General features: G+C 45.5%; 1 protein-coding gene across 12 annotated transcripts in view; it reads right to left on the bottom strand.

The window, feature by feature from the left end:
• Window positions 1-947: 947 nt before the first annotated feature.
• Ldb2 (LIM domain binding 2) overlaps window positions 948-26323 on the bottom strand; it is a 345392-nt gene continuing 320016 nt past the window's right edge. Inside the window, exons 6-9 of one of the 12 annotated variants that reach the window (XM_048414968.3) lie at window positions 9053-9176; window positions 7908-8059; window positions 5340-5482; window positions 2213-2348 (exon numbers count right to left, since the gene is read on the bottom strand). In XM_048414968.3, coding sequence (XP_048270925.1) covers window positions 5378-5482; window positions 7908-8059; window positions 9053-9176 — 381 coding nt within the window. In that variant the 3' untranslated portion in view covers window positions 2213-2348; window positions 5340-5377. Of the gene's footprint in view, window positions 2611-5339; window positions 5483-7907; window positions 8060-9052; window positions 9177-26323 lie in introns of all 12 variants that reach the window. The other 11 variants (XM_048414969.3, XM_048414967.3, XM_048414970.3 and 8 more) reach the window with 11 other exon arrangements.

Here is a 26323-nt window from a genome sequence, read left to right as displayed (position 1 = left end):
ACCGAGGAGCTATTGATGGGGGATAGTTTCTAGGGGAGGGAGAGTTAGTGTTTCAAGGGTGTGGCCCCTTGAGGCTGGACCTTACTTCTGCGGATGGACCCACACTCAGGAGTATATGGGCAGCACCAGCTGGACTTACTGGGTCATTAAAATGAAAAAGGCGGGTATGGAATTTGGAGGGGGTGGCAAGTTGAGTGAGTGGACCCGAGAGGAGTTGGGGGTAAGTAGGATAGCAAAATATAATCCATGGCATTTTCAAAGTATAAAAATACAATGTTAAAAATAATTAACAATGTTATTGGAATTCTGCTCCCATCAGTTTTGCATGATATTACCACAGGAGTGGGTGAGCCATCCTGAAAGTGGGTTTCTCATAAGGGGAGGAGGAAAGCCATTTCCTCCTCCTTCTCCCTCCATCGACCCTCTCACCTTCTGCCTTGGGGTGGCACAAGAAAGCCCTTGTCAGGCTATGGCGTCTTGGTGTCAGACTTCTAAGCCTCAGTGTTGATAAAAAAGTTTCTTCTCTTTATAAATCTTATAGCAACACAAGATAGACAAAGAGAGCCCTCTGCACTTTGGTCCAGTGTTTCCAGTGACCCAGGATGTCGTACGGGGGCCAGGGTGTGCTTTCCAGGATCTGTCAGCGGCACACACATATACCCTGCCTGCCCTAGACAGCATTTCTGAGCCTAAGAGGACTGGCTGGCATGACTCCCATCTTTTCTGGCTGCCCATTTGTGGGTAACCAATCAGCTTTTATGTGACTGGCTGCCTGTGAGTGTATTCTGTCTCAGAGAAGTTGGTGGGCAGAGAGCCTGCTTCACACGGGTATTATAATACCACTCCATTTGGTGTCTGGATATTAAGTGAATTTTGAGAAGTCTTGATACTTCTCATAATTGTGAGCAGATGGACTCACAGGTACTCACACCAAAAGCCAGATTCAGTTACTTTGGTCATTAACACGGTTTATTATTGGCACACTTACCAGTAAAGCATACATAAAATACAGCTGTTTTATGACACACGGAGCCACTGTGTCTTTACATGTATAGAGGAACATATTAATATGCAAATGGAAAAATTAGTTCTCTTATAAAGCTTCACATAAATACACTGAACTTGCCCCAAAAGAAAAGTCCCCATGAAAGAACCAGGTGAAGGATTTACAAAATATTATACAAGAAATATAGCATGGAAAAAAAAACCAACCACCAACTCAGTCAACTCAGATACAATAAAAAAAAAAGAAGAAATACAAAAAGTTTCAGATTTATTAAGCTTTCCACAAAATTAATGGATTACATGGCTTGAAAATATTTGGACCCACAGCGAGTTCACAAACGCATACACTTCCCAGGGTCCATTTGTCTCTGTGTACATAGTAAAATCTACCCATATATCTTTGAGGATTCCTTGTTTCAGTACTTGGCTTAAACTGAAACAACTCAGACTCAAGAACCAATTAGGATCCGTTTGCCAGAAACTCACCTGGCTGTGTCTTCTTGGGCTCTTGCCACGTGGAAAACCAATGGAAAGTGAAGGGGGGGAAAATACATTTAAATTACTTTCCCCAAACAGATTTTCTTTACATTTCTTTTCTCTCTCTCTCCCTTTTTTTTTACTGAAACAAGAAACTCTCAAATGCAAGTCAAAAAGCAGAAAATATTTTACAATATTAAAAAGTCATCTGTAGTTGGGGGTCAGCATGTGACTGTGATCCTGAGCACGTTCGGACAGCATGGCCTTCGGTAGGTGCATGGACAGGAAGTTGAACACAAAGAGGGAGGGAAGACCGTGCCAGGAGGTGCCCTAGCCTCTGCTGCTTCTAATTACCGCCAGGGACAGTGTCTATACTTCGTGCGAAGGCCTCCAAGGAGAGGCCATGGAGGCTCATTTGAACAATCCTCTCAATTAAAAAAAAAAAAAAAAAAAAGGAAAAAAAATCGCAAGAAAGAAAACCAGGTCATTATGTTTAGAAATAGGTTTTTGCATGGAAACGTTTTGCTTGTGTGGGTTTAAATTTCACCTCTTTCCTCTCCTGATTGAGATTTGCGACTGGAATTCTACCCCACTGGGCCTATGGGACAGTGGAATCAGGCGACGGCAGGCCCATCTTACTGGGAAGCCTGGGGTGGGGGATTTTCTGATTTGGTCTCTTGCGTGGCGGGAGGTTTACTGTTCCACGGGCTGTTGTTCCCCAAGGCAGGTGAATTGTTGAAGTCTTCTTCGTCGTCCATGCCGTTGGCCGCATCATACTGCGTGTTTTCTAATCTAGTGATTAGCCTTTCGTCCTCGTCCCCAAACTCACCTCCCATCAGAGTTGGCTCTCCTACCACCATCACATCCTGTGAACAGCAGCTGACATTATTACAGGGAAACCTTAGGGGAGAGAAGCTCAGCTTAAAACAACACCGGGAGGCGCTCGGGGGACCTAGGACAGACACACTCGTGTGCGCTGTACAACCGGGTCAAGTCTCAATGTCGGGGGGCCGAGACGCATATTGGATTTCTACAGGAAATAAACATCGCCTCCTGATGTGTAACAACCACGCGAGTTTATGTCCTTAGTGCGCAGCCTGACACCGGAGAACGAGCAATGCTAGCAATCTGCAGAAATAAAAAAATGGATTTTTCAAAATTAAAAAAATCCACGCTTGGAACTTGCTGACCCGGGGCACTTCTGAGAGGGCAATAGAACCTTTTTAGACAATACCTTTCAAAAATCGCCACCTTCACTGAGGGCTTGAGTGGCCCTGTCATCTTGTAGGGAGCTGGGACACACGGATAGGTAAGGTACCTTTCTACAATACCCACACAACTCATTCCGAACGGTGTTCTTGGTCCCCAGGATGATATACATTTTAATTGAGGACAGAATCCCTCTCTTTTCTACTCTGCCAGGTCCTTTTATGCAGCCAATATCCTTGACATTCTGCTACTTAATTATGGTAATTAATTTAGGTAAAGTTTTCGATAAAAACAATGTTCACACTGATTTGACAATTTGCATAGCTAATTAAGTCATTAGCAAAAACCTGCTGATTGCCAACAAGCCCTGAATTTACCATCTGTTATTTCATGGTGCCTGTCACCTATCTCCACACAGGCAACCCTGCTACCAATCTGGGCAGTAAAGAGAACCAGTCTGTCCAGCTGGTCCCATAAAAGAAAGATGAAGAGCGAGCTAATTATAATTACACCGAAGGAGCTGGTAGTCATTAGGGATGGGGACGAGCCAGAAGAATCTGAGTAATCACTCCTTTAAGTACAAATTGTCCTTCCACGCAAACAAGGAAGCTACCGACTATAGCTGGGAGCCTCCTGGAGAAGCCACAGCTGGAGAAGCCTGGGCCTGGGGGCAGGGGCAGGGATCCACACAAGACACCGCTCCAGCTTCTTTGTGTAAAGGGGATTGGATTATATAGGAATGTGACCCAGGCGTGGGACAGGCTAGCTTTCTTCTGGGTAGGATCCGAGCAGCATTTTACTTAAAGGTTCAAGGCTTGAGGAGGGCGTGTTGCTCTCAGCCTCCAGAAAGCAACAGAAAGTTTTGCTCGGCCAGCAGCACTGGAGTGTTGGGTGTGCAGCTCTTTGCAGCAAAGTTAATTCAGTGAAACATTTGACCACTGGGCATTTTTTTCTAAAACCTTGGGGAGCTTTGCCTAGTCCCTGGAGAAAGGAGCAACATTCTCTGATACCCTCTAGAACTATGAAGGTGACCCTTGAACAAACTCCTTAATTAGCACCTTGTCTATTCCGGGATGGAAAACTCTGTTTTGATTATTCCTTCCCTGCGTCCTTTTGTATTTGGATGAGATGATTTGCCACACTTTGTTTTCTGACTAGTCATTCTTGGGAACTGATAGGTTTTTTTTTTTTTTTCTTTTTAAGGAGAAATGGCCCAGGTGGAGTAAATACATGAAATGTGAGCTTGGTTAACTCAGCAATAGAGGTACTGCGAGGGGTACTGGCCAGATACTGAACTGGGTGCTTCCAAGAGAGTGTTCGCTAGGCAACGACAAGCCAGAAATGACACTGACATGGAAGGAGACTCATGAGGACTCTTAGGATGAGATGCCAAATAGGCACTGTCTTTCCGACTGGGAAGAAGGGCCACGTGGTTTTAGATGGAATGTAGACACTGCAAAGACTTGTGAACATTATTCAATTAGCAGAGGCTGGCTACCATTTCACTCACGGGAGTCCGAGGGTAAGAGTGTGATGCTTAGGTACAGGCAATTAGGAGGCTGTACTTATGATGAAGAACAAAAGGAGGCAGAAAGGATAGGAAGGGAAAGATTGGCAGAGCTCAGCGTGAGGATTAATGAACACACTTGGACGGACGGACGTGGGGGACATGCAGTGCGTGTCGCCAGGCAGGAGAGGACCATAGAACCAACCACGTGGGTCTGTGTTAGTACTGTGATTCCAAGGCCATCGAGAGAAACTGCGAGAATATGGAGAAGCAAAGGAGGTATGGGAAGCAGAGGGGAAATGGAAGGAGCGGCTGGTTTCAGCGTGTCTTTAGAAGGAAAGTCCCCAGCACTGCAGATGTGCTCTCTGCATTAGAAAATGACATCCATGCAAGAAAAAAACAATAGGCGTGTAGTGGTTTGAGTCTCTCCAGGGGGGCTCTAGCATAGGCTTGTAATATGTGGAGAACCCCACCTTATCCCCACACACCAGAAATAGCTGGAAAAGATGACCGGGTGTAGGTGTTTGTAAATGCTCTATGGTTCAGAGAGCTGCTAAGTTGGCTTTGTTGGTTCTTCTAAACATATTCTTAATTAGAAGCATAACTCTGTGTGTGTGTGCATGTGCGTGTGCATGCACACATGTGTGCATGTGTGCTGTGCATGCGTGTGTGTGATTTAGTTGGCTGACAGGTGGCTAAGGAATAAAAAGAACTTTAGGCTTTCTACGCACAGGGTGCTGGAGGCCGTTTACAGAGTTCTTTGAACTCTATTTAGTTTCTCTTTGGTTCCTTTCACACCTTTACAGAAGTACAGTGCTGTTCTTCTCTGGTTGTCTCCGCTTGCTATTGTCACACAAAGGAGATAGGCTGTCCATTCCAAGTTGCTGCTAGCAAGGGGATGTGAAATGCAAGTCCCCACCCCCATGTTCTGGAAATCCCACATCAGTGGTGAGAGTGACTTTCCTTCCCTTGTCCAGCCTCTGTGATGCACTGAGGGCGCAGGAATGCATCTGAGAGGAGCCCACATACCCTTGGTTCCCCATGAGGCTGACCTCTGCCCCTGAGCTGGGAGCTAGGAGGTGCCACTGGCTTCTGCCCATTTCACACCTTCTCACTAATCCCCCGTGCAAGGACCACCAACCTCTGAGGAGGACTGGAAGTGACTCCTTTCAGGGCCCCTCAATGCTTCTCCTTAAATTGGCCAGAAGGGGTCACTGCTGTAGAATGACACAGGTCTCCATCCCTCCCAGGGTTGAGGCTGCAGTTCGGGATGGCTCCTAGCCCCTGCTCATGAAGTGAGAAGCAGAATCCAAGGATTAAACCCTAGTCCTGGCCACACACACACACACACACACACACACACACACACAGGCACACAAACACATGCACACACATACACGGTTCCTGCAGAATCTCTGCAATTCAGAGCTGAGGTCATTGGACCAGGCAGCTGACGCCTGCAGATCATTTCTAGTCAAACAATAAGATGATGTTGATTCAGTCAAAAGTGCTTAAAAAGATGTGGTCACACTTGCTTAAAATCCATTGAACTTGAAGACACTTAAGAGTCTGTGCATATTCTTAACTTGACTTTCTTCCTGCTTCTCTCAAGTCATCTGCAATTTCTATTTAGTGACAATACCGTAGAATGCATGGTACAGGAACACTGCTGGCATTCATCTCTATTTAGTGCTGCCTTGTGCACACAAAATCCACACTCGTGAGAACTCCCTGGTGTAGAGATCTTGCTAGCCCAATGCACTTCTTGGTTTAGAGAATAGGAGGGTTGTGGAGTAGAAAAACTTACAGGCTTGCTAAAGTGGAAATGATTGCACTCAGACAGGTGGTCTAAAATATATAAGGTACACATTTACTCTCAACTTTTCCATCATGGCAGACATCACTAACGGAAGGCCTCCCAAGTACTCCCTGCCAGAATCCTTGTCTACGTGGTGGGCTCTGTGAGCTGGCATGAAAGAGGGAACTTCTTGGTCATGCCCAAGTTAATAAGTGAGTACTTTAATGACAGGGGCTCTTTGGCCTTGTTTTTAAATATTTTTTTTCATCTCAGGGTTGTTAGTCCCCTGCATAGTATCATATCTAATAGGGTCTTAGAGAACGCTTGATGAGCTGACCTAAATTCCTTCAGTAGGCATACTTTTCAGCAGCGACACCATGGTTCCAGAATTCTCTGAAGTTCCTTTTCTTTGTTTGTTAGACAAATGTTAGTTTCCAAACCAGGCCTCGATAAATACATGGGCTGCATATGTGGGCATTTTCAGTCCATTTTTTAGATGGGGACACTTTCTCTATTTTCCAGTTCTGGTGTAACAGGAACAGGTGAGATTTCACTCCGCCTACTTTACCCCGCTGATTGTCAGGTATGGCGAGTACAAAGGTCTACTCAGAAAATAAAGGACTGCTTGGAAACTCATTGCATTACTCAGTAATTCTTAGTGGTCTTAAAACTGAAATGATCCCTCAGTGACTGGGGGGGGGATGTTATTTCTACTATCCCCTTCTCTCTAATGCAGTGAACATGGAAACCACACACATGTTTGTGGAAGACAGGAAGAATTTCAAAAACTCAGGGTCTCCCTGAGCACTGGGCTTCTTTTGTCTAAAGAGAATGGACCAGTAAGAAGTGGTTCAAGGGGCAGATTAGAGAGGCACATTTGCAATTGGGGAATTTCCAGACACAAGGTTGCTCTTACGGAAAGAGATGAAGCAGGATCAGGAAGAGGCTGGCCAGGACAGCAGATAGAGAGCGAGTGGAAAGGGTAAGGATGCCACAACACGGGCAAGGTGTGTCCCTCCAAAGTCACAGTGTCAAGGAAGGGTCAAATGCCTGGTGACAGTCATGAGCATGGGTAGAGAACCCATGAGGAACCATGGCAAGTGGTAGCAGCAGGTGTTCGTAAGAACAGGAGTATTTGAAAGTGACAGTCTAACACCACAATGAGGATTTGGAGGCAGGAAAGGCCATGGTTCAGTTTGAGAAGAATCAACCAGGGATGAAGAAAGCCTTGCAGTCTACTCTCTTCCGACACTACAACACTCACTGTCAAAGTTTCATTCAGCACCCCCTGCAAGTGGCCTTTGTCCAGGTCCAGAAATGAAAGGAAGAGGTCAGGGGCCAAAAGAGGTGAGATCAAGCCAGGGCCTGGCTCTACATGAGCTAGTGATACGCCAGACAAAAGTTTACTGAGCTGCCCTTCTAGTGGCTGCAAGCTAATTGCCTGGCTCTTAAATACGAGCGAGGCCCATGCTGGGAAGGCCCAGGCAAATTACAGTATGGGGCCGGAGCTCAGGGGACCAGTTTCCAGGGGCATATTGGGTCTCCAAGGCTGCAGTTGAGAGGCCTTAGTATGCCACCAGGCATGCTGCTAAGTGATGCTTTAATTAAACCCTGAGTGCCATATCTCCTGCCAGTGACTCTGATGGCTTTTTAATTCAGGTCCCAACACAGCACGGACTCTTAATATTCCCTCCTAATTCCTCGTTCACAGGGGACGTTACCATGGTAGGATTCGTACCTCTTGTACCATCCCACCCGGTCCCTGCCGTGCTCCTCCTCCCGCCTCCAAACTACTCAGAACCCTTCTTTCTTTTCCTTTTTCTTTTTTTAAGTTGGGAGAGGAATCCCAGCCCCCTGAGTTGGATGAAGAGAAAGGGAAGGCTTCAGGCCTAAAAGGAAAGTGAGACTTACAGGTACCTGACTGGACAGGCTCAGGCTGGCAGCCGGGGCCTTCTTCTTGCTGCCCGCACTGTTGGTGGTATTCCCGGCGCTGCTGTTCGAGGTGCTACTGGTGGAGTTTTTTCGTTTTCTCCTTTTGGTTGTCGGTTGTCTTGTGGGTTCTGCTGTAATAGGGAAAAGGGGAGAGGGTTGGGCTCCAGAGCAATAGGACGAGGCAGCCCTAAGCATAGTGTCCTTCCAGTGGTGCTCTTTTCACCCGTTTGAAAAGGAAGCTATTTAAAATTTCCCTATTTTGTGTAATCTAAACATCACAAAGAAAATGGTTAATATTTTTTCTAGCACAAAATCTGTGAAACTCTTTTCTTCTACACATCACTATGGCATGATTTTTATTTAAATGCTCAGTCTCATTATCTATAACTCACAGTACTGTAGGAGCAGGCTACAAGTACCATTTTCATAACTGAACTTAAAATAGAAAAGTTAGGGACTAGTTTACTTTTTCTATTTGTAACAAAGGAAGCAAGGACCTGTAAGTACTTCAGAAGACGCAAGGTGTCAACAAAGTATTAACTCTAAACAGATACTGGCAAAGTACCTACGTCTCATGGCAACCTCTCTTTCTTACACCTTGATATCCTCAGTTCCTCAGCCTTAGTGAGATTGGGGCTTCTCAGGAGGGTAGGTACACCCAATATTTGGACTCTGGTCTTTAGTAAAGACCATTTATTAACTTGAAGGTTCTTAGAAAGAATGTTTCAGTATGGTATAACAAGAAAACGAAGGAAACTAGACTTCTTCAAGAAAGACATATTCAAATAGTGAAAAATATTTGGGGCTTGAATAATGGAACGACTGTTTACTGGGGAAACGTGATCCACTGCGATGTGTGGTAGGGATTATTAATTTACTTGTTGTCTCTTTTGTTCTGTATTGAGATATGTCCAATGCAGTACCACGCAGACACATCCATACACACATAAAAAATATATCTTTAGAGAGTTTTACATATTTATGCCCCAGATCATGGTCGGATTACTCGTGGCAACCAACCCTTCCCGATGAATGTCTCATCATCACAGTTTTCCTTTAGAGAGCCCTTCATCCCCAGAACATCCGAGAGCATATGTACAAAGGTAGTGAAGAACAGGGCATACCTGGCGGTGCCACCATCCGCTGCCACTTCTGAAACAGGCAGGTCTTCAGGCAGTCTCTGGGACTGAGGTTGTAGGTTTTGTGTCTCGACATCAGCTCCTGCATTGGCTCCAGTATTACACACAACTGCAAGGAATTCAGAGTCACCGGTGTTCTGCTGCTTGATCATATTAATTACAATAATAATTCTAACAGCTGGAATCCATTAGCCAGCTTAAGGGTTCTTTTTGCTTTTTCCCCTGGTTTTGATTTTCTCTACGTAAGTTTAAAGGGAAAGACTTATTGGCCACACTTGATTATACCCACTTAATGGAGTATCATGTATAACATGGTGTTACAGCTGAATGTGATCACACGCACATGCATGGACGCACACACACACACACACACACACACACACACACACACTTGTACAGACTTGGGGCTGGACACAGCTCTGTAATGAATTCAGAGGCTTTCCTCTTCCATGGAGTACACTGCTCCGATTTCAGCTCTGGCTTCTGGCTGCTCTTCTTGTTTGTGTAACCGCACACTGTGCATGCCAGCACTGGTTTACACGGGTTATCTAGTGGGGAGATGCATCTTTTAAACTTTGCAGAGCAAGCTGATGCTTCTTGATGCCCATCCTCATAAAAGTAGATAATGAACACTAGATCCTTTTCACCCGTGAAGGTCGCATACATGGCACAAGTCTGTAGTCACTCCATGTGGGGGAATTCACTCGGACTCTACATTTGTCACCTTGTCGCGTCCTTTATTTAGCTTTTTAGCTTGACTTTGGTCCAAAACATTTGATGACAAAGACGGAATGAAACAAAAAGACAAAGTCAGCTAGGATGACCACAGACTCTTGGATTCCTTTGGTGGCAGGCCTGTCAGGACACCACGGTACTGAGAGCACCCTACCTATTAGGACAAAGCCTGTGACTTGGACGGACTAACCATCAGACTTGGGGACTACAGTGATGCAGATATCAGCATATGTCTTCTTCTGTGCAAATCATGGCTGCCTTAGGAAATGCATATGTGCAGCCCCTGACTTTCCCCATTAACCCTCACCGGCAGCATGTCCCCCTCAGAGGTGTTCTGCTCCCTGAGTCTTGTTACCTCCTCCTTCTGGCCAATGTCTGCCCCGTCCTTGAAGATACAGAGAAGACTTGCTGTGCCCCTCCCCCCTCATCTCCCGGTGTAAGCTGCAGTGGTGTCCCTTTGAATCTCCCTTTGCATCCAGCCCTTTCTGCCTCACAAACTTCCACTGCCTTCAAAGTCTCCTTTCCACTGTGTTATAGATTCCTGGAATGCTGACACTTTGCCTTTTACCTCCATGTCCCAGTTTTGGCTCCAAAGAACAGATGCATTTAAGGAGTAATCTTTCAAAAGACTACAAGACAGTTCCAGGCCCAGAGAGCAGTCTAAGTAAGGAATGTGTCTGTTAGAACCACGTGATCTGACGACTGAAAATGCAGACTTTCATGCTCAGTCCCTTCTCCTCACATAGTCTGCACTGAAGACACGTTTTAAAACCCCTTACTTGCATAAGATTCTATAACTTACTATTAGAGTTTCAGGTCTTCTACCCCACAGATTCTGGACTTCCCAAGGAAATCCTCTGCCATGTTTACAGTTAATGTCCATTTCTTCCTCATTTCCTCTGCCTTGCCAAGCCCCCCCCACCAAGTTTAAGCAGAATCAAGATGAACTTTACCTAGAAAGATTTCACTTGCTAATGACAGATTTGCTAAATTCACTGACCCTTTTTAAGGGTTTTTCCTTTTTTTGGGAGAAGAGAGGTTTAAAAAAAATAATATTTATTTATTTAATATACATTAGGATTTTGCCTGCATGTAAGTGTGTATGAGGATGTCAGATACCCAGGAATTGGAGTTACAGACAGTTGTGGACTGCCATGTGAGTGCTGGAAATTGAACCTGGGTACTTTGGAAGAACAGCCAATGCTCTTAACTGCTGAGTCATCTCTCCAGTCCCAAGAGAGGAGATTCGGAAGCCTGAGCAATGCACACACTATGTCTAACACAGAAATGACAAACCCTCCCTCCCGGCTCTTGAGTGACCACCATTATAGATCCCCAAAGCAATATGGATGTGCTCGTTAGATCTTCAATCTGCAGACCTTCATACTTAATTTAGGTCCTTTTTGAAATCTAAAATGCCAGTAAAAAGCAATCCGCAAGAGGGACAGGATTCTTTTGCACTCAGCTCTTTAGTCCAACATGGTGAGGGCTCTGTGTGTGCCTTTTCCTATGCAGAACACAGCTGGGACAGATGCCACAATGGTCTCTACAGGCAGACCTGAGAACCAGTCACCCTCAGAGCAGAGCCAGGTCACATTCAGGCAGACTCAGAGATGTTTACAGTCATGATCATGGCAAGAAAATCTTTAAGAGAAATTCCAGAGAGTAGGAAACAGGTTTTTTTTTTTTAATGACTAAAGCAGAATAAAAGGAAAGGTTTTCAGATCATTTTCTTCATTCATCTCTTTCAGTTGTTCATGTAGTCACGATGACTGCGAAGGTCCAGGTGAGCGGAACACACGGGTAAGTCTCAGTATGGACTTTGACCGTCATCAGGTGTCTGTCCTTGCCAGGCTGCTGAACAGCTCTGCAGAACACACACCCGCTTTGTACTGTGCAGGCCTGAGCTACTGTGTCTCTCACACAAGCGTTCAGTGCTGCAAGTGTGGCGACACGCCTGTTAGCTAGCACAGCACGGACAGCCAACACCACACCTCATCTCTTGACACCAACACGCATTCATTGAGCTTCGCACTAAGCTTTTGTGTTGGGGACACAAAGAATGAGGATTACCTTCTGCCCTCCAGGAGCACATTGTCCCCTCAGAAATGAGTTAAACAGCTTAAGAAATCTACCCTGGGCTCACAGTTCAAATGTCTCAGGAAATCACCTCCTTTTGACAAAACTATTTTTCATTACACGACAGGCCGGGTGGCAAAGATGACCTGCTTGGACCCAGGAAGGGTGACTAGCATCCAGCAGGGCATGGGGTGGGAGAGCTGCACTCACAGAACCGTGAACTCATGTTCTTTTACCCTGCTCTTCTCTCTGGATATTGCGATTTTTTCCCCCAGAAGCTACTCCTTAGAAATCTCTCTCTTCCACTTTAATGGGAAAATATCTTTCTATCATAGTAACCCATCCCAAAAGAGCGCCTATCTTTTGCATGCTAATCAAGAATCCGTACAATGGAGAGGTCCTGGGCTGGAAAGGCAGGTCCACCCCTTTATTCATGTATGTAGATTATGTCTGCTGTGCTGATGCAGTGGCGTTGCAGGGCTGTGTGCTGTAGGTGGCAGAACTATCTCAGATAAGAGCCGGTCTCCTAAGCAGCAAGGCATCACATCCTGTCAGTAAAAGCCCTGCAACTGTTACAATATAAAATCAGGAAGAGGGTTGGGGAAGGAGGTTTCTGTTGGACCTAACCAGTTCTTGGAGTTGCGATCCATGCTCTTTCCGACGTTTTAGAACATCTTGAGAATGAGGTTTGGAAGTTGTTGAAACTACCATAGTTCCACCCACTGATTCTAGCTGAGCATTCCTCTTTTTTTTTATAAGACTGAGCCAGACCACACGACTTGTTTTTCCTATGCTGCATGTATGCATACACACATACACATGCGCATGCACACACACACACACATGAATTGACTGAACTCAGCATATACAAGAGCATTGATTTGGAAGAATAATTTTATAGCGAAGTTGCACCTGCTACCAAGTTTCCAGTGTGTAAAAAAAAAAAAAAAAAAAAAAAGGTAACAACCAAGATGTCTGTAGCAACATCGGCAGCAGCATGCATGCAGGGCTGCAGCTTAAGTTTTTCTTCCACAGTGATACTGGACAGTATCTTTTGGAATCTCGGGCAGCTATGGAAAGGGTAGGAGCAGCAAGGCTCAAGAGGAGACTGGGTCCTGAATATATGTGAATATGAAACCCTTCAACTTGTGTGGCTGCCTAGGTCAGTTAGCACCCTAGATAAGGTCGCTGCCTATCTTCAAAAGGCTTAAAGGATGCCACTTTACAGATTCAGTGAGAGGCTAGGCTAGGCTTGCTCTGCATGCTTCTATTCTGACTTCGTGGGATCCTGACACGGGGATTTGCTGAGTGAACAGATGCATGGATGGATGGGCCACGAAGTGAGGCCAGATTAACAGCAAAGAGTCATTTGTCAGTAGAAGACAAATCAGGCACAGTCTTGTGGGCTTAGAGGTGATCAATCTAGTCATCCAATAAATGACTGTTTGCTCCTTCAGCGCAGAACGCCGGACCCAGATGTACGTGTCTATGCAGACTGCGCAGGGAGGATCTGGGTGATTCTCAAGATTCCTGCAATTTCATATTAGCAGAGAGCCTAGCAAATGTGGATAGCGTGCTTCTTTTTCATCTAATAGTTCTCCTGAAGGAGTCTGGCTATTCAGCTGCACATTTACCCTCGTCTGCTGCAATTTGTCTGCAGAGTTGAAGAAATAAGTGGCCCTTGTCAGTGCTGGCCTTGAACTACAATGAAGCTGGCATTCTGGAGTCAGTATGTGGTTGGCACTATCTGCCACCAGCATTTCAATCTTATTCTTTTTAAAACATGGATATTTGGACTATGCATGTATACACACACATATAGTGTATGTATTTGTGTCTATGTGTGTGGAGTATATAAACTCAGGTTTAAGTTCTCCCCTTCCATTTTTATTTGAAGCATGATCTCTCTCTCTGCATTGTTGGTTGCTGCCTATGACAGGCCAGCTGGTTCATGAGCTCGTCTCCCATTTCATCATAAGAGCACTGGATTTTAATTAATTAATTTGTGTGTGCGTGTGTGTTTGTGTTGTGAGCATTGTACTTGTGCGGTGGTCAGAAGACAGCTTGTGGGGTTGGTTATCTCTTTTTGTCACCCGGGTCAGCAGCCTTGGTGGCAAGCAGCTTTGCCCATTAAGTTATCTCTCTGGCCCCACATCTTTGTTGGGGATCAAACTCAAGTCCTTCCATTTGTATGACAGCACCCTAGCTTCTAGCCAGGCCTTTGCAAGGATGCGAGGTGGATACCTTGCTCAGGCTTCCGCTTAGACTTTTTTCTTATACATAAGCCTTCCCCTCTTCTTTCCAGTCATCAAAAAAAGATATGGCGAAACTATATTCTATGTGCCTTATCTGGCCATTCTTTACAGCTCTCATGCACTATAACAAAGATTGTGCACTGTAACAAAGAGGAACAGTTGGACCAAATCCACATGATGTACAGACCCCAAACCATGTACTATCTTGCCATTCTGAGGAAGTTTGTTGGCCCTTGCTCTGAACAGTGCTATCCTATGGTGGAAGATTACAAATGGCTTGTCATGTCTCCATGACAGTGCAGAAGCAGAAACAGATCACTACCCAGTCCACTGCTTCTTTCATCGAGAATGATTTGCTTTTAAAAACAAAACAGTCTGATGAACTAGATAAGGCACTTAGTAGCAGAGTTGATTTGTGATGAAAAACCAAAAACCTCTTTATCTTGCAATGTCCCAGTGGGGCTTTGCTGTTGTGCCTAGCTCTGCTCTGAAAGACTCCACATGACTCCCAGCAGTCTGAGCCTCTGATGCTACCGAAGGTCCAACTCAAATCCCACCCTGACTCTGAGCAACCTCACTGCGAGCATCTCTTTTGCCCCCGTGACACTGACCATTATTATTTTCTATAATTCCAGCACTTCCACTGGCATTGGGATTTCTTTCATTGCGGAGTTGGTCATGTTCGTCTCTATGGCAGGATATGCTTTACTTTTCTTCTTATTTAACATGGTAATAGGTATACTCAAATATTTGTTGAGTCATAATGTGGTAATAGCTACGGGGCACCTGGCCTAAGCACCTGGGCCCTGAAGTACGGACCTAGCACATGCTAATTTTATCATTAACCTTCACCACCTCTTGGCCCACTTTTACAGTTTTACAGGGAGTTTGACCCAGAGCCAGTAAGTCATCCAGAGCTAATAACGAAGGCTGTGGCTATTTTAATTCTGCTAAGGTGACAGCACTTTCTGAAGGGCAAACGAAGGGTTTGGTTGAGTTTGTCTGGCTCCATCACCACTCTCCTAACTCCTCACTGCTGTTCTGTCTCCCTGTGGGAACACTGACATGAATGGCTTAAACTGTGGGAAAAATGCAGACCCCAAAATCTTTCATCAGCCCTCTCCCTAGCTTTTTGCATGTGGCATGAATCTGTATACAGAGGAGAGACATTGGGATGGAATCAGGCCTTCGACCCAGATTGACCTAGGTCAAATCTCCTACACCTGCTAACTGTGTGTTCTTATCTGAGGTCTTTAGACTCCTTTAATTTGTTTCCTCATCTGCAAATGGGAATACACAGTACTACTCATATTAGATAGTTTAAAAGAGCTAGGGCCAGCTCTTGTTGCAGAGTCAGGGACAAGTCAAGTACTCAAAAGGTGGACGCTGGTGTGATGAAGAATTCTTTGCACATCCCCTTTGAGGCAGGGGGATGATATACCCTGGGGCTGGTAAGCTATTCTGTGAAGGTAATCACATGATCTCTCTGGGACTTAGAGGGTCCTTGTGTATAAACCTCTAGGGTTTATACATTAATCGGGTACTTGACATTTTGCTAACCAAGGTCTGAAAACCACCCCTGTGGAGACTTCAGCCATAGATACAGAAGGTTGATACCACAAGCCCCAGTCCTTTTTCCCAGTCTCTCATTCCTCTGTCTAAATCGGAACTAGATAGATCTATTAAGAAGGTGTGGGGAGTCATTAAGGAATATTCGTCAACAAGTTGCTCCTAATTGTGAAACACACTATTTAAGAGCACATTAGAGAAAGATAATGTGTGGAATTTAAAAGAAAAAAAGAGACAGAAACAAAGCTGAGAAAAAGCAAACAGTTGCCCACCAGCAGCAGATGCAAATGAGTCACAGGCCCTGGTCCCCACACCCACACTGCCCAGAAAGGAGAAACAGCCAGCAGAGGAAATAACTTTGCCTTCCAAGCTCTGCAATTCCGAACATCAGATTATGATTCGAGTTTATTTCCTGATAGGATTAAAGGTAGATTGGTTGTCAAATTCAAAATATCCTCCTTTTTATCTGAAGCTTCAACCAGGAGAGCCTTTGCCTTTTTTCAATTGTTTTTTCAATTGATTATTCATGCAAGTTATCTTATCCAATGGGCCCTTCAGCCTGGGGGCCGGTGCCATTAGGGAGAGGAGGTTGTAGTAGTGGCTGCTTCGCTAGATAGCAGCTGCCACTCTGGTCTTAAAGGGACCACTTTCTTCCTGTCCCAAACCAGCAGACTGAGTATTTCAACATCTATTCTTGATCTCACTTTGAAGACTGCTGCCTCTTGACCACTGAGGCTACTGATGGAACCTTCAGTTCACCCAGAGGAGGGTGGCCTGGCTGCTTTCCTGAACCTAGGCAGCCCCTGGTGATCCTACATCTCTAAGACCCATGAAGCATGTGGAGGAATGGGATGGAGAATCAAGACGGCCTTTCTAACCCTTCCCATGGTCATAATTTTTCTGTGGGATCTTTCGGTATGGACCTTCCCTCTGCAGTGTTTGGACTGTCCTGTCTTTCAGCCCTGAGTCATGGAGGCAGATCTGGGGTGTCATTTCCCAAGGGACTTCAAATAAGGTTTGGTCTATTGGAGACTACGTGAGGTATATTCCTAGGTCGGTGGGTCTAAATGATGCAGACCGTGAGCCTACTACTACAGAGCTATATTCTCTCAGGTCTTGAGGCTGGATGTCTGAGGCAAGGGGTCAGCAGGGCCATCTGCTATTCTGAACCCTGACAAGGACCCTTGTGCTCTCACGATGTTGATGTCTCCAGCATCTTTGGTGTTCCTGTTACCTTCCCAGTCTCTGCGCTGCACTCTCCAATGCCCTCTCACTGTATGTGACTCTGTGCCAGCTCCTAGTGTGTTAGCAGGGTTGAGGGCACACCTGAAATTCAAGAGGATTTTATGTTGAGATCCTTTAATCACATCTGCAAAGATCCTGTTTCAAGGATCATGTGCCAGGGTTCCAGGTGAACTTGAAAATTTGAAGGACTCTACTATATAAAAAGTGAGTGCAAGTGAACGCACTGTCTGAAGCACAGGTCACTTCTGCAGCAGCTCCCAGCACCCACGCCCATGACCTGTCTGTCCAGCCTCTGCTAGGCACCCTGACAGCAACTCTGCCTGCCTTTGAGCCCGTAGCCCAGGGGTCACATTGGCTTATCTTCCTCTGGCTGCTTGTTTAAGCAAGTATTTTTACAATCAGCCTGCCATATAAAACCTCACTAGTAAACTGGCCATTATAAATTTTCATTTTTCCTGGGTGGACCTTGCTTCACCTGCATGGTTTATAAGACATTTAGCAATCTGCAAAAGAGCAAAGGATGACTTCGTGGATGTTTGGAGCCTCACACATCTGCATTGCCTTGGGTTTAAATTCCGGCACCTAACAAATGGGTGACCTTGAGTGAAATCCTAAGGCTCTTGGTGTTGGGGTTTCTGCACAGTCAGAGTTGGTCAAGCATTAGTACCTCACTAACTAGATAGTAAAGGAAGCAACAATGTACTTAACCTAATCCTAGCATACGGAAAGTGCTTTATATGTTTATTATGACTGAGGAATAACCATGCCAGTATGTCCTTGGTGTCACAGTATACCGTTCAAACCTGTCAGGACATACCTGTTACATGTAAATGTGTGTATGTCCATATGCCTGTGTATATTTACACACACACACCCTAAAAGTTAGGTTTTAATGGTAGAATGGATTGTCTATGTGTTCACCCTGTATGTCGTATGTTCTGACATCATGTAGCTGCTCAAGCAGCATCTGGGTTCTCAGCCTGGTGTCTAGATGTTTCCCAAAGGAAAAAGAAAGTCCCATTCTATCTCTCACCAACAGACTTCCAGGCAGTGCTGTCTGTGTCTGAGGGGCATGAGAACTTTTAGGCGCAATTAAGCAGTTCTTGGTCAGGTGCTGGGCTCCTGTTGAACCAGGGGTCTGAAAAGGAAAGCTAGCTTGGGCAGACAATCACTCGTGGACTGTCTCTGGATTAGGGTTCTAAAGAGAAACAGACCCAGGCTGTATGGATGTACGAATGTGGTCTTAAGACTGAATGCTTTCTTCTCTGGGAATCTGTAGTTCTTGTTCCTAATGGCTCAGTGAATGACGCTTGTTCACCTAATAGAGGGTAACCTGCTTTACTTAAAGTCAGCTGGTCCTGGAGGAACCACATTTACAAAATACCTTCCCAGCAACACCAGCAGCCTGGCTGAGTTGACATGTGACGCCGATAGCACTCGACTGTGGCAGACCCCTTTACTAGAATGTAAAAAACTAGACAACTGACCTGTGTTCTTGTCTTTAATTAGATTTTTCTTTTATATCTCTGAGCATTAAGCAATCCATTCACCGAGGGGAATGGACCAATACCTGCGCATGATTATGACGTGATGTCAAAGAAAAGCAAACAAGGAGTTCACCGTCAAGTAGCCCAGATCCACACCATCCTCTTCACAACTCCAGTGACTTGAGCTAATCCAGCATGCATCACAGGAGCTCCTCAAGGCTCTCTGTGTGCTCAGGAAGTGGGGGAGGGTATTAGGAACCTGATGGTGACCACAGAGGACTCAGTTTCTCTAACAGGCTTTGTGTTAGAGGGAAACAGAGGTGGGCTGCTGCTGTGGTGGCTTGGGTGAAAAATGTTCCCCATAGTCTTGGTCACTCAAACACCTGGGGCCCGGTTGATGGTGCTGCTTGCAAAATATAGGAGATGTGGCCTTGTTAGAGGAAGTATGTCACTAGGGCTGGGCCTTGATGTTTCACAGACACCCGCTGGTTTAGTCTCTCTGCTTTGTACTCTTGATCCAAGAGGTAAGTTCTCAGCTCTTCCAATCACCATTCCTGCTGCCAAGATGGATTCCAACCCTTTGGAACTGTTAGTCCCAACAAACTCTTTCCTTTGTATGATGCCTTGGTCAGAGTATTTTATCACAGCAATAGAGGAGCTAAGACTGCTACATATTCTAAAAGGGTGAAGGTGATGTGGGAGAATTGTCTGTATTCTGTCAATCATGTTTTAATAAAACGCTGATTGGCCAGGCAGGCAGTATAGGCGGGAAAACCAGACAGGAAGTAGAGGTGATGCAATGAGAACAGGAGAATTCTGGGAAGCAGGGAGGCTCCCTCGCCATTCCTGTACAGACCACTGAAGAGGCAACATGTAAGCTGTTACACTGAGAAAGGTACTGAGCCCGTGTGGCTAACATAGATAAGGATAATGGGGTAACATAAGTTATAAGAGCTAATAAGTAGCCTGACCTAATGGACCAATCAGCTTTATAACTTATAGAGATCTCTGTGTGGTTGATTTTCCTTTGGGGCTTGCCAGCTGTGGGGTACTGGGCAGGACAGATACCCCAACAAGCCGGCCCTCATGTAACATGAAGGTTTGAGGAAGGGCCATCAGAAAGAATTGGTATTTAAGTGGAAACATACAGGTAAATGATAAGGTGCCCAAGACACAGGGTGGGAAGAGATCTCAGGCTGAAAGATGCATTTTGGAATGTCAGATCAAACCTGGCATCAGATAATGCCACTCTGTGGTCCCAGTAGTTCCAAGGGAGGGACTGACTGACTGGAGGGGCTGCAGTGGGTAGACAGGCAGGAGTCAGGGCAATCAAAGCCCTAGTTTCTGCCTCAGAGAACAGGTGGCAGGTCCAGATAATGTTGCAAACATCCACAGGAATGAACGCTTAACAGAAATGTGATTGTTGCTGTATGGTTTTCTTCCATCTAGTTGTAAGGCATGAGAAACATCATCAATTAGCATTTGAATGTTTTTAATGAAACAAAAGCATCAACTATCCTAAAAGACAAGTACTGGCTGCTTCAGTCTCTGAGCAGTGGGGCCTAGCCCCCCACGGGAGACATTGGTCACAGCATGAAGAACAGTAGTATCCCTTAGTAGACAGAGGTATCTTTTCTCGCATGTGGGTTTTATTTCCCAGGGAGCTTGGAGACTGTATGTTTGCAATGGCAGAGCATTAAACACTAACATTTATAAATGGGGCCTTATAATCTTAATACTGCAAGTAAGGGAATTGGGAATTGTCCTGGGGAGCTGTTGGTGACAGTTTCCAAGGAACATGGCTATCTTGTGTGAACAGTCGTAATCCCTCCTGAAAGCTAACAGAGTTCTTATGCGGCCTCCTTTCCCAGTGCAAATACCCACAAGACTAGCTAAGACAGTTTTGTGTCCTGGGGCTTAGACTGGCATTCCCAAGGCTACTGTTTGGAAGGGCTCTCTGGGTAGGTAGGATGTGGCTTTTGCTTTCGTGGCACTGGTGCCCAGACTGTGACTACCTTTACAGTGTTGGCCTGCCTTCTCCAGGATTTACATCAAGCAGCAGCCCCCCTGTTACACACTGTGCTGGCACACCCAGCAAAGGAGTGATTTCTCAAGAATTTGACAATCATCCTCTGGTTTGATCCTGGCTGCCCTATCAATGTGTGCCTGTGAAGCCCAAACTGTGGTTTCATAACTTTCAAGGAGATCAGTTAGTTCCCACTTAATTTTCATGCCCTTCCTAGTGAATGGATTTCTATGACCCTGCATTATAATGAGCTGAATAGGTGTCAGTTTCCCCAATGGTGCTGAAGTCCCAGGGGTAAAGACAATTGATCAGCCTTAGGTCACCAGAAACTGGCAACCAGGAGGTCATTTAAAAAAAATACAAAATAAAATAACAAAGACCAACTGATGTGGAAGGAAGGGAGTGGAGAAGGAGAGAAGGGAAAATAGACAAGTTCTTTCAGATTGAGGATGTGTATAGGGTCTCGTGTATTTGCATCTGCGTGTGCTTGTATATTGAGGCTAGAGACGTATCTCAGATGTCCTCCTTGGTTGCTAGCCACTTTGCTTTTTGAGACAGGATCTCTCACTGAACCTAGAGCACACCTATTCAGTCAGGTTGGCTGTCCAGCAATGTCCAAGGAAGAGCCTGCTTTCCTGGTTCTGGGATGGCAAGTGAATGCTACCATTTGCATCTGACTTCTTTTTTAATGGGGGTCCTGGGGATCAAACTCACACTTGTATGGCAATCACTTTACTTTCTGAGCCACCATTCCAGCCTTCCTTTCTGACTTTCATCTGTAGATAGCCTAGCACAAAATAGGGGCCCGGTTACAGGAACAGCAAGGTGGTCGTCTTCGTCCCTCTGCCCTCCTGCCTTTGGGAAACCTGCATCACTTCTAACGTCAAGCATAACCCCCCACCCCCAGTAGGATAAGCCTCAAGAGGGACTAGAACTGTGTTCTTTTCTGTACCTGTGTCCGTCCTGCTCCCCATGGGGGACCTTTAGTCTTGTATCTCTCCACATTATCTCATCATTTCTCTTGCCTGAGGCATCGTGGTCACTGGACCCTTTCCAGAAGATCTGTAGGTATTGTTGGAAATCTTCCCTGTTCAAGCCATTTAATGGGGCCAATATACCGGGGCTTCTTGACACACACACACATACACACACACACACACACACACAGCATTACAGTCAACACCTGTGTAATTAAGTCAACTCCCGGCATTGCATTCATAGACCAGAAAGACAGGGTTCTCAGGTCCCTGAGAAGGGCCAGGAACTGAGTCTATCGGCTGGAGATACTCAGGATGTTTCAGGCGCCTTCTAGCTGCAAGGGTGGAACAACCAACCACAGTTCACTCATTCTAGGTTTCTGTATTTGGAGGCAGTCTCAGAATCCCAAAATATTTTAAAACCAGCAATCACAGCTGGTCAGATTCCAATAACTACAGGAATTGCACAGCTTGAACATACCCGGGCCTTTTAAGCAGTGAAGACAGTACACACAGGGTTTGGGAGACACCCTCGCCTCACTATGCCCAGCTGGGGTTAGTCCTGGCCAGGGGATTATTTCTCCCCCTACTTTAGGTGATTTCCTCTCCACCATGCTTGGGATGTGGTCAAGATTTTGACTTCCCGAATCAGGCATTCCCATTCAGGAGGACGTGGCCTCTTCTCTGTTCTGGTCCTTAGTTTATAAGAACTACTTGCCGTAGGCGACTCTCCAGCAATGTTGGAGCTGTGTGTCTTGTGATGCAGTGAGATCTACCTGTGGGTAGAGGGGAAGCTTCCCAAGGCACACAAGGAACCAGTTCCTCCTCTGTATCTCCTGTTACCTGAAGCAGAACCCCGTGGCCTAAAGCCTAACGAGATCCTGCTCAGTTACAGCAGAAAGCTTTTTATCTGAAAACAGAGGAAATGGGGGTTCAAGTCATACTTCCTTTTTTTCTGGGGTTGTTTGCACGACGAAACCCAGTTTTGACGGCTCAGGTGCCATTTTCTAAATTACCACTCCTGCTGCCTCAGTAAGATGCTCTAAAAGTTTGACTTTGATTAATTCTGTTTGTGTGTGTGCCAACATAAGGATTCCTCAGACTGATACCTGCTACCTTAATGTGTGTGGGTTTGGGGAAGCCTTCCCTGCCTTTGCCTTCATCTCAGCGCTTAGGATAGTGCTGTGAGACCGACCTTACTGTCTTTTCTTAAAAGCTGAACAACCAGGTTTAGAGACGGAGATGGCACTCCATTCAGAAATGATCTTGTTCTATCTCCATTTATTAATTGTCCCACTGTACCTTCATGACTACGGTTATGGATCTGGATCTGTGACCTCCATTTCTTTGTTTCAGTTTTAAAGATATTAAGTGCCTTGTCCCCAGACTACTAGCTAGGCAGTCATGGAGTCAGTGTGTGCCCAGCTCCTCTGGTCCACAGGCAGAGAGGTGCTCAGCAAACAATAGATGTTCAGTAATTACCTACGGAACAAATGGGTCAACCCAAAGTCCCGGTTCTTTCCACTCCCCTCTGCTGCCAGGACTTCGTTATCTCTTCCAAGCTGATTGAGAGGGAGGTGGCCAAGCCCCGCCTTTTCCAGCCAGCTTTGGGCCATCCCGGTTTCTGTTGCCTCCCTGTAGCCCTGGTTCACAACGGTATCTTCCGGAAACAGCTTAGGAAACAGCAATTTCCCCGCTTCTCTTTGCTACCAAGTTTGAAGCTATAGAGTGATATTTCCTCTCCCTCAATTTCTCCAAAAGGCGAACAATGTATTCCTTGGGAGTTCTGCGTCAGCTCCTGACAGCGGTATGCCAGCTGTACACACAAGTCACATCTCTCCTGCTACGTGAGATCATAGCACCCTTGTTGGTCTTCGTTGCGATGATGAAACACATCCCTTGTCGTTCTTCACCTGTGTCCTTGGCAGCTCCCACAGCTTCCCAACATCATTTGTCTTGTTCAAGTTCTGCTGGATCCAAAATCAATCATAGATTTAGAGAATCAGCACCCATAGTTGAGGACTGGGAGAGCTAATCTGAAGGACAGACACTTCAAATCAGGGATGTGGTTTAGGGGAGCCTACAATCAACGTGATTTTTGTCTAAAAACACTCAGAGGAGAGGATGCTGCAAGATATCAGAGGAGGGAGCAGCCCAACCCATAGTTTTTCATGAAGACTTGGTAGTTCAAACTACTGTGGAAATGCAGAATAAGATCTGAGATGAACAAACAGAGTTCCCTTTGGAAATAAAGCCCCTAATACAAACCTTCTTCTGAGGTTTCAATCTCCTTCAGCACATTGTTCTTAAGCATTAAAAACAGAGATGATTTAGAGCGAGGATTTCTGGGGGTGGTGGAGGGCTAAGGTGAGAATTAGCATTTCTCTTTCCCCTTCTCTCCCCACTTTCCTTCGATCTTTTTTCTTTTACTTTATATTTTGATAAAAAACTAAGGTTTAGGAGGAGCCTAGCAAATGATGGGTTGGGGTCTCCCATTGTTCTCCCTGGGGACATACAGACACTCGGTGGCTCTTTGCTAGGGTTCAGTCACAAATGCAGTGTTTTTCACAGAATGCTATTTTTAGACTGAATTATAGGAAGCCTGCAGCCTTAATAAATGGACAAGAAGCACAGAGCCACAGTACATGGTCCGATGCCAAGGCGAAGGCCAGCTTGGCCTTTAGCCAGTGTGCTGCAGATTGATGTTTCAACAGGGAAAGTAAAAACAGTGCTTACAAAGGAATGATTAATCAACTGACAGACTTCCAGGCATTTAGTCCCAATTCTTGTTCCAGCTATATTAATGCTAGCATATTTTGAACTTTATCGGTAAAGTCTTGGAATCCACTACTCTTAGGTAGGGTCGTGGTGAGATTCTTAAATCAGCTGTAAATAGTTAGGAGAGGTGAACACTGGACAAATAAGATTGTTCTTCCACTAAGTCTCTAATGTAGTGGGTTTCAACATGTGGGTCATGACCTCCTTGGGGGGTTGAACGACCCTCTCACAGGGGTCACCTAAGACCATTGGAAAACACAGACATTTACTTTATGATTCCTAACAGTATCAGAATTCTAGTTATGAAGTGGCAGCAAAACTTTATTAAAGGGTCACAGCGTTAGGAAGGTTGAGAACCACCGCTCTAGTGAATGATGTCTGTTTGTCTCCATGACACCTTATATGGAACAATAGTCACGAGACTTTCTTAAACCCAGTGTTGTGAGGGTCTTCTTCAGATATGGTACTAGCCTCCAGCAGCCATGGATCCTTGGGTTGTTGGGTGAGGTTTCTGAGGTCCTCTTTGGTTTGAGGAGCTGCCATCTTTCTCTAGAACAGACAGATCTCCGTGAGACATTTTGACATCACTTAGACCGGGACTACTTCCTAGCAGTCAGGATCCTGGGAGCCAGTCAGTAGACTCGCATTCCCTCTACAGGTGAACTCATAGTCTCAAGCAGCTAGGAGAAAGGAGAAAGGGAAGAAACTACGTGATGTAATTAGGGTGGTCATCATCTTCCAGGTTTCCCAGAACTCTCTCAGCTGTGACTCCCAGACCTGAAGAAGGCCCCAAGGTGCTTCCAAAGGATGGCTTAGTTACCCCAGAGGGAAGAATTCCTAGCTCATGCCTGCAGCAGGCCAGAAAAAGGCATGAGTTTTGGCTTCAGAGCCAGATTCAAAGCCCAGTTTGGGCATACAGCAATGTGTCTGGCCTCTAGTTCAGTGTTGGCAAGTGGAATCAGAGCAGATGAACTCGAAGGCCCTAAATACAAAACATGATCAGTGTTCAAGGAGAGGAGGAAGTGCCGAGCACTTTGGTTTGATCATTGCATCTGGCATGCATGTGTCAGGTTATCACAATGGACCGTGCATGCATGTTGTTAACATGTTCCAGTTTCCTGAGTTAATAACAGCAATGAAAACTTAGGATTAAAAAACACTGATGTCAGGTGACATGAACAAAAGATACACTTCTGGTACACTCCTCTCTTTGACTCTGAACATGGGTTTATTCTAGTCCATAAACCCGAAACCTCTCCGAAGAGAGCAAGACAGAGAAGGCCAGCTCCCTCATCATCACTGTCTCTGTACCAGCAATGCCAGACACCTGTTTGTAGGCAGTCATTTAAGATGAGCACACACAGGCTTAATAACATTCCATTTGGGATTACAAAAAGAAAAACCCAACAACAACTCTTTGAAAATTCTAATTAAATATATTCAAAGGGAGCCAGATGATGCCTCGAAACAAGGTCATGCAATGCTTACTGGAGGCTCAAGGCTGATGAAGAGCAAACCTCACTGCGTGTGAAACGTCTAAGTATCAATACTTCCTGTATCAATACTATTTCAAACCACATTCGTAATCATGCAATTAGCAACACAGTTCATATCATATAGTGTGAGGGCTCTGCATTATTAATCACTCCAGTACAGACTTCGAGTAGAGCACCACGCTGTAATTTCAACTCTTAAGGTACATGAGTACAAATTCGGGGGTGGGGAGCCTAGCGGAGAATCAAGCTGAGAGGATACAGTTCATATCTGCCTGGGGACCATTAAATAACAATGAGTGCCCTGTCCACAGCACCTGTGGGGATGACAGTTTTAAAGTCCAAGCTTGAGTGGATTTGGCTGGGCTCCCAAATCCTGTGTGTGGCGAAATATGATTAATGTCCTTGAAGTGCTAATTCAATCACAGTCTCCATTTGCACCCTAAGGGTCAATGTGATACTTTTGTGTCAGTGAAGAAGACACCCCAAGGAGGGTCTTAAGAAGTCAATCTTTTCTCAGTGTGGGATTGCTCCAGAGTTTGTATCGTCTACCCATCAGCACTCCGGTGCGTCTTCACAGGATGTTTTTTTAGCATTGGCTGAAGGGAGAAG

This window comes from Myodes glareolus, chromosome 8, assembly GCF_982192425.1.
Source record: "Myodes glareolus chromosome 8, mMyoGla1.1, whole genome shotgun sequence".
Taxonomy (NCBI): domain Eukaryota; kingdom Metazoa; phylum Chordata; class Mammalia; order Rodentia; family Cricetidae; genus Myodes; species Myodes glareolus.
The sequence above is the reverse complement of the archived record's forward strand: the minus strand, read 5'-3'. Positions and strand labels throughout refer to the sequence as shown.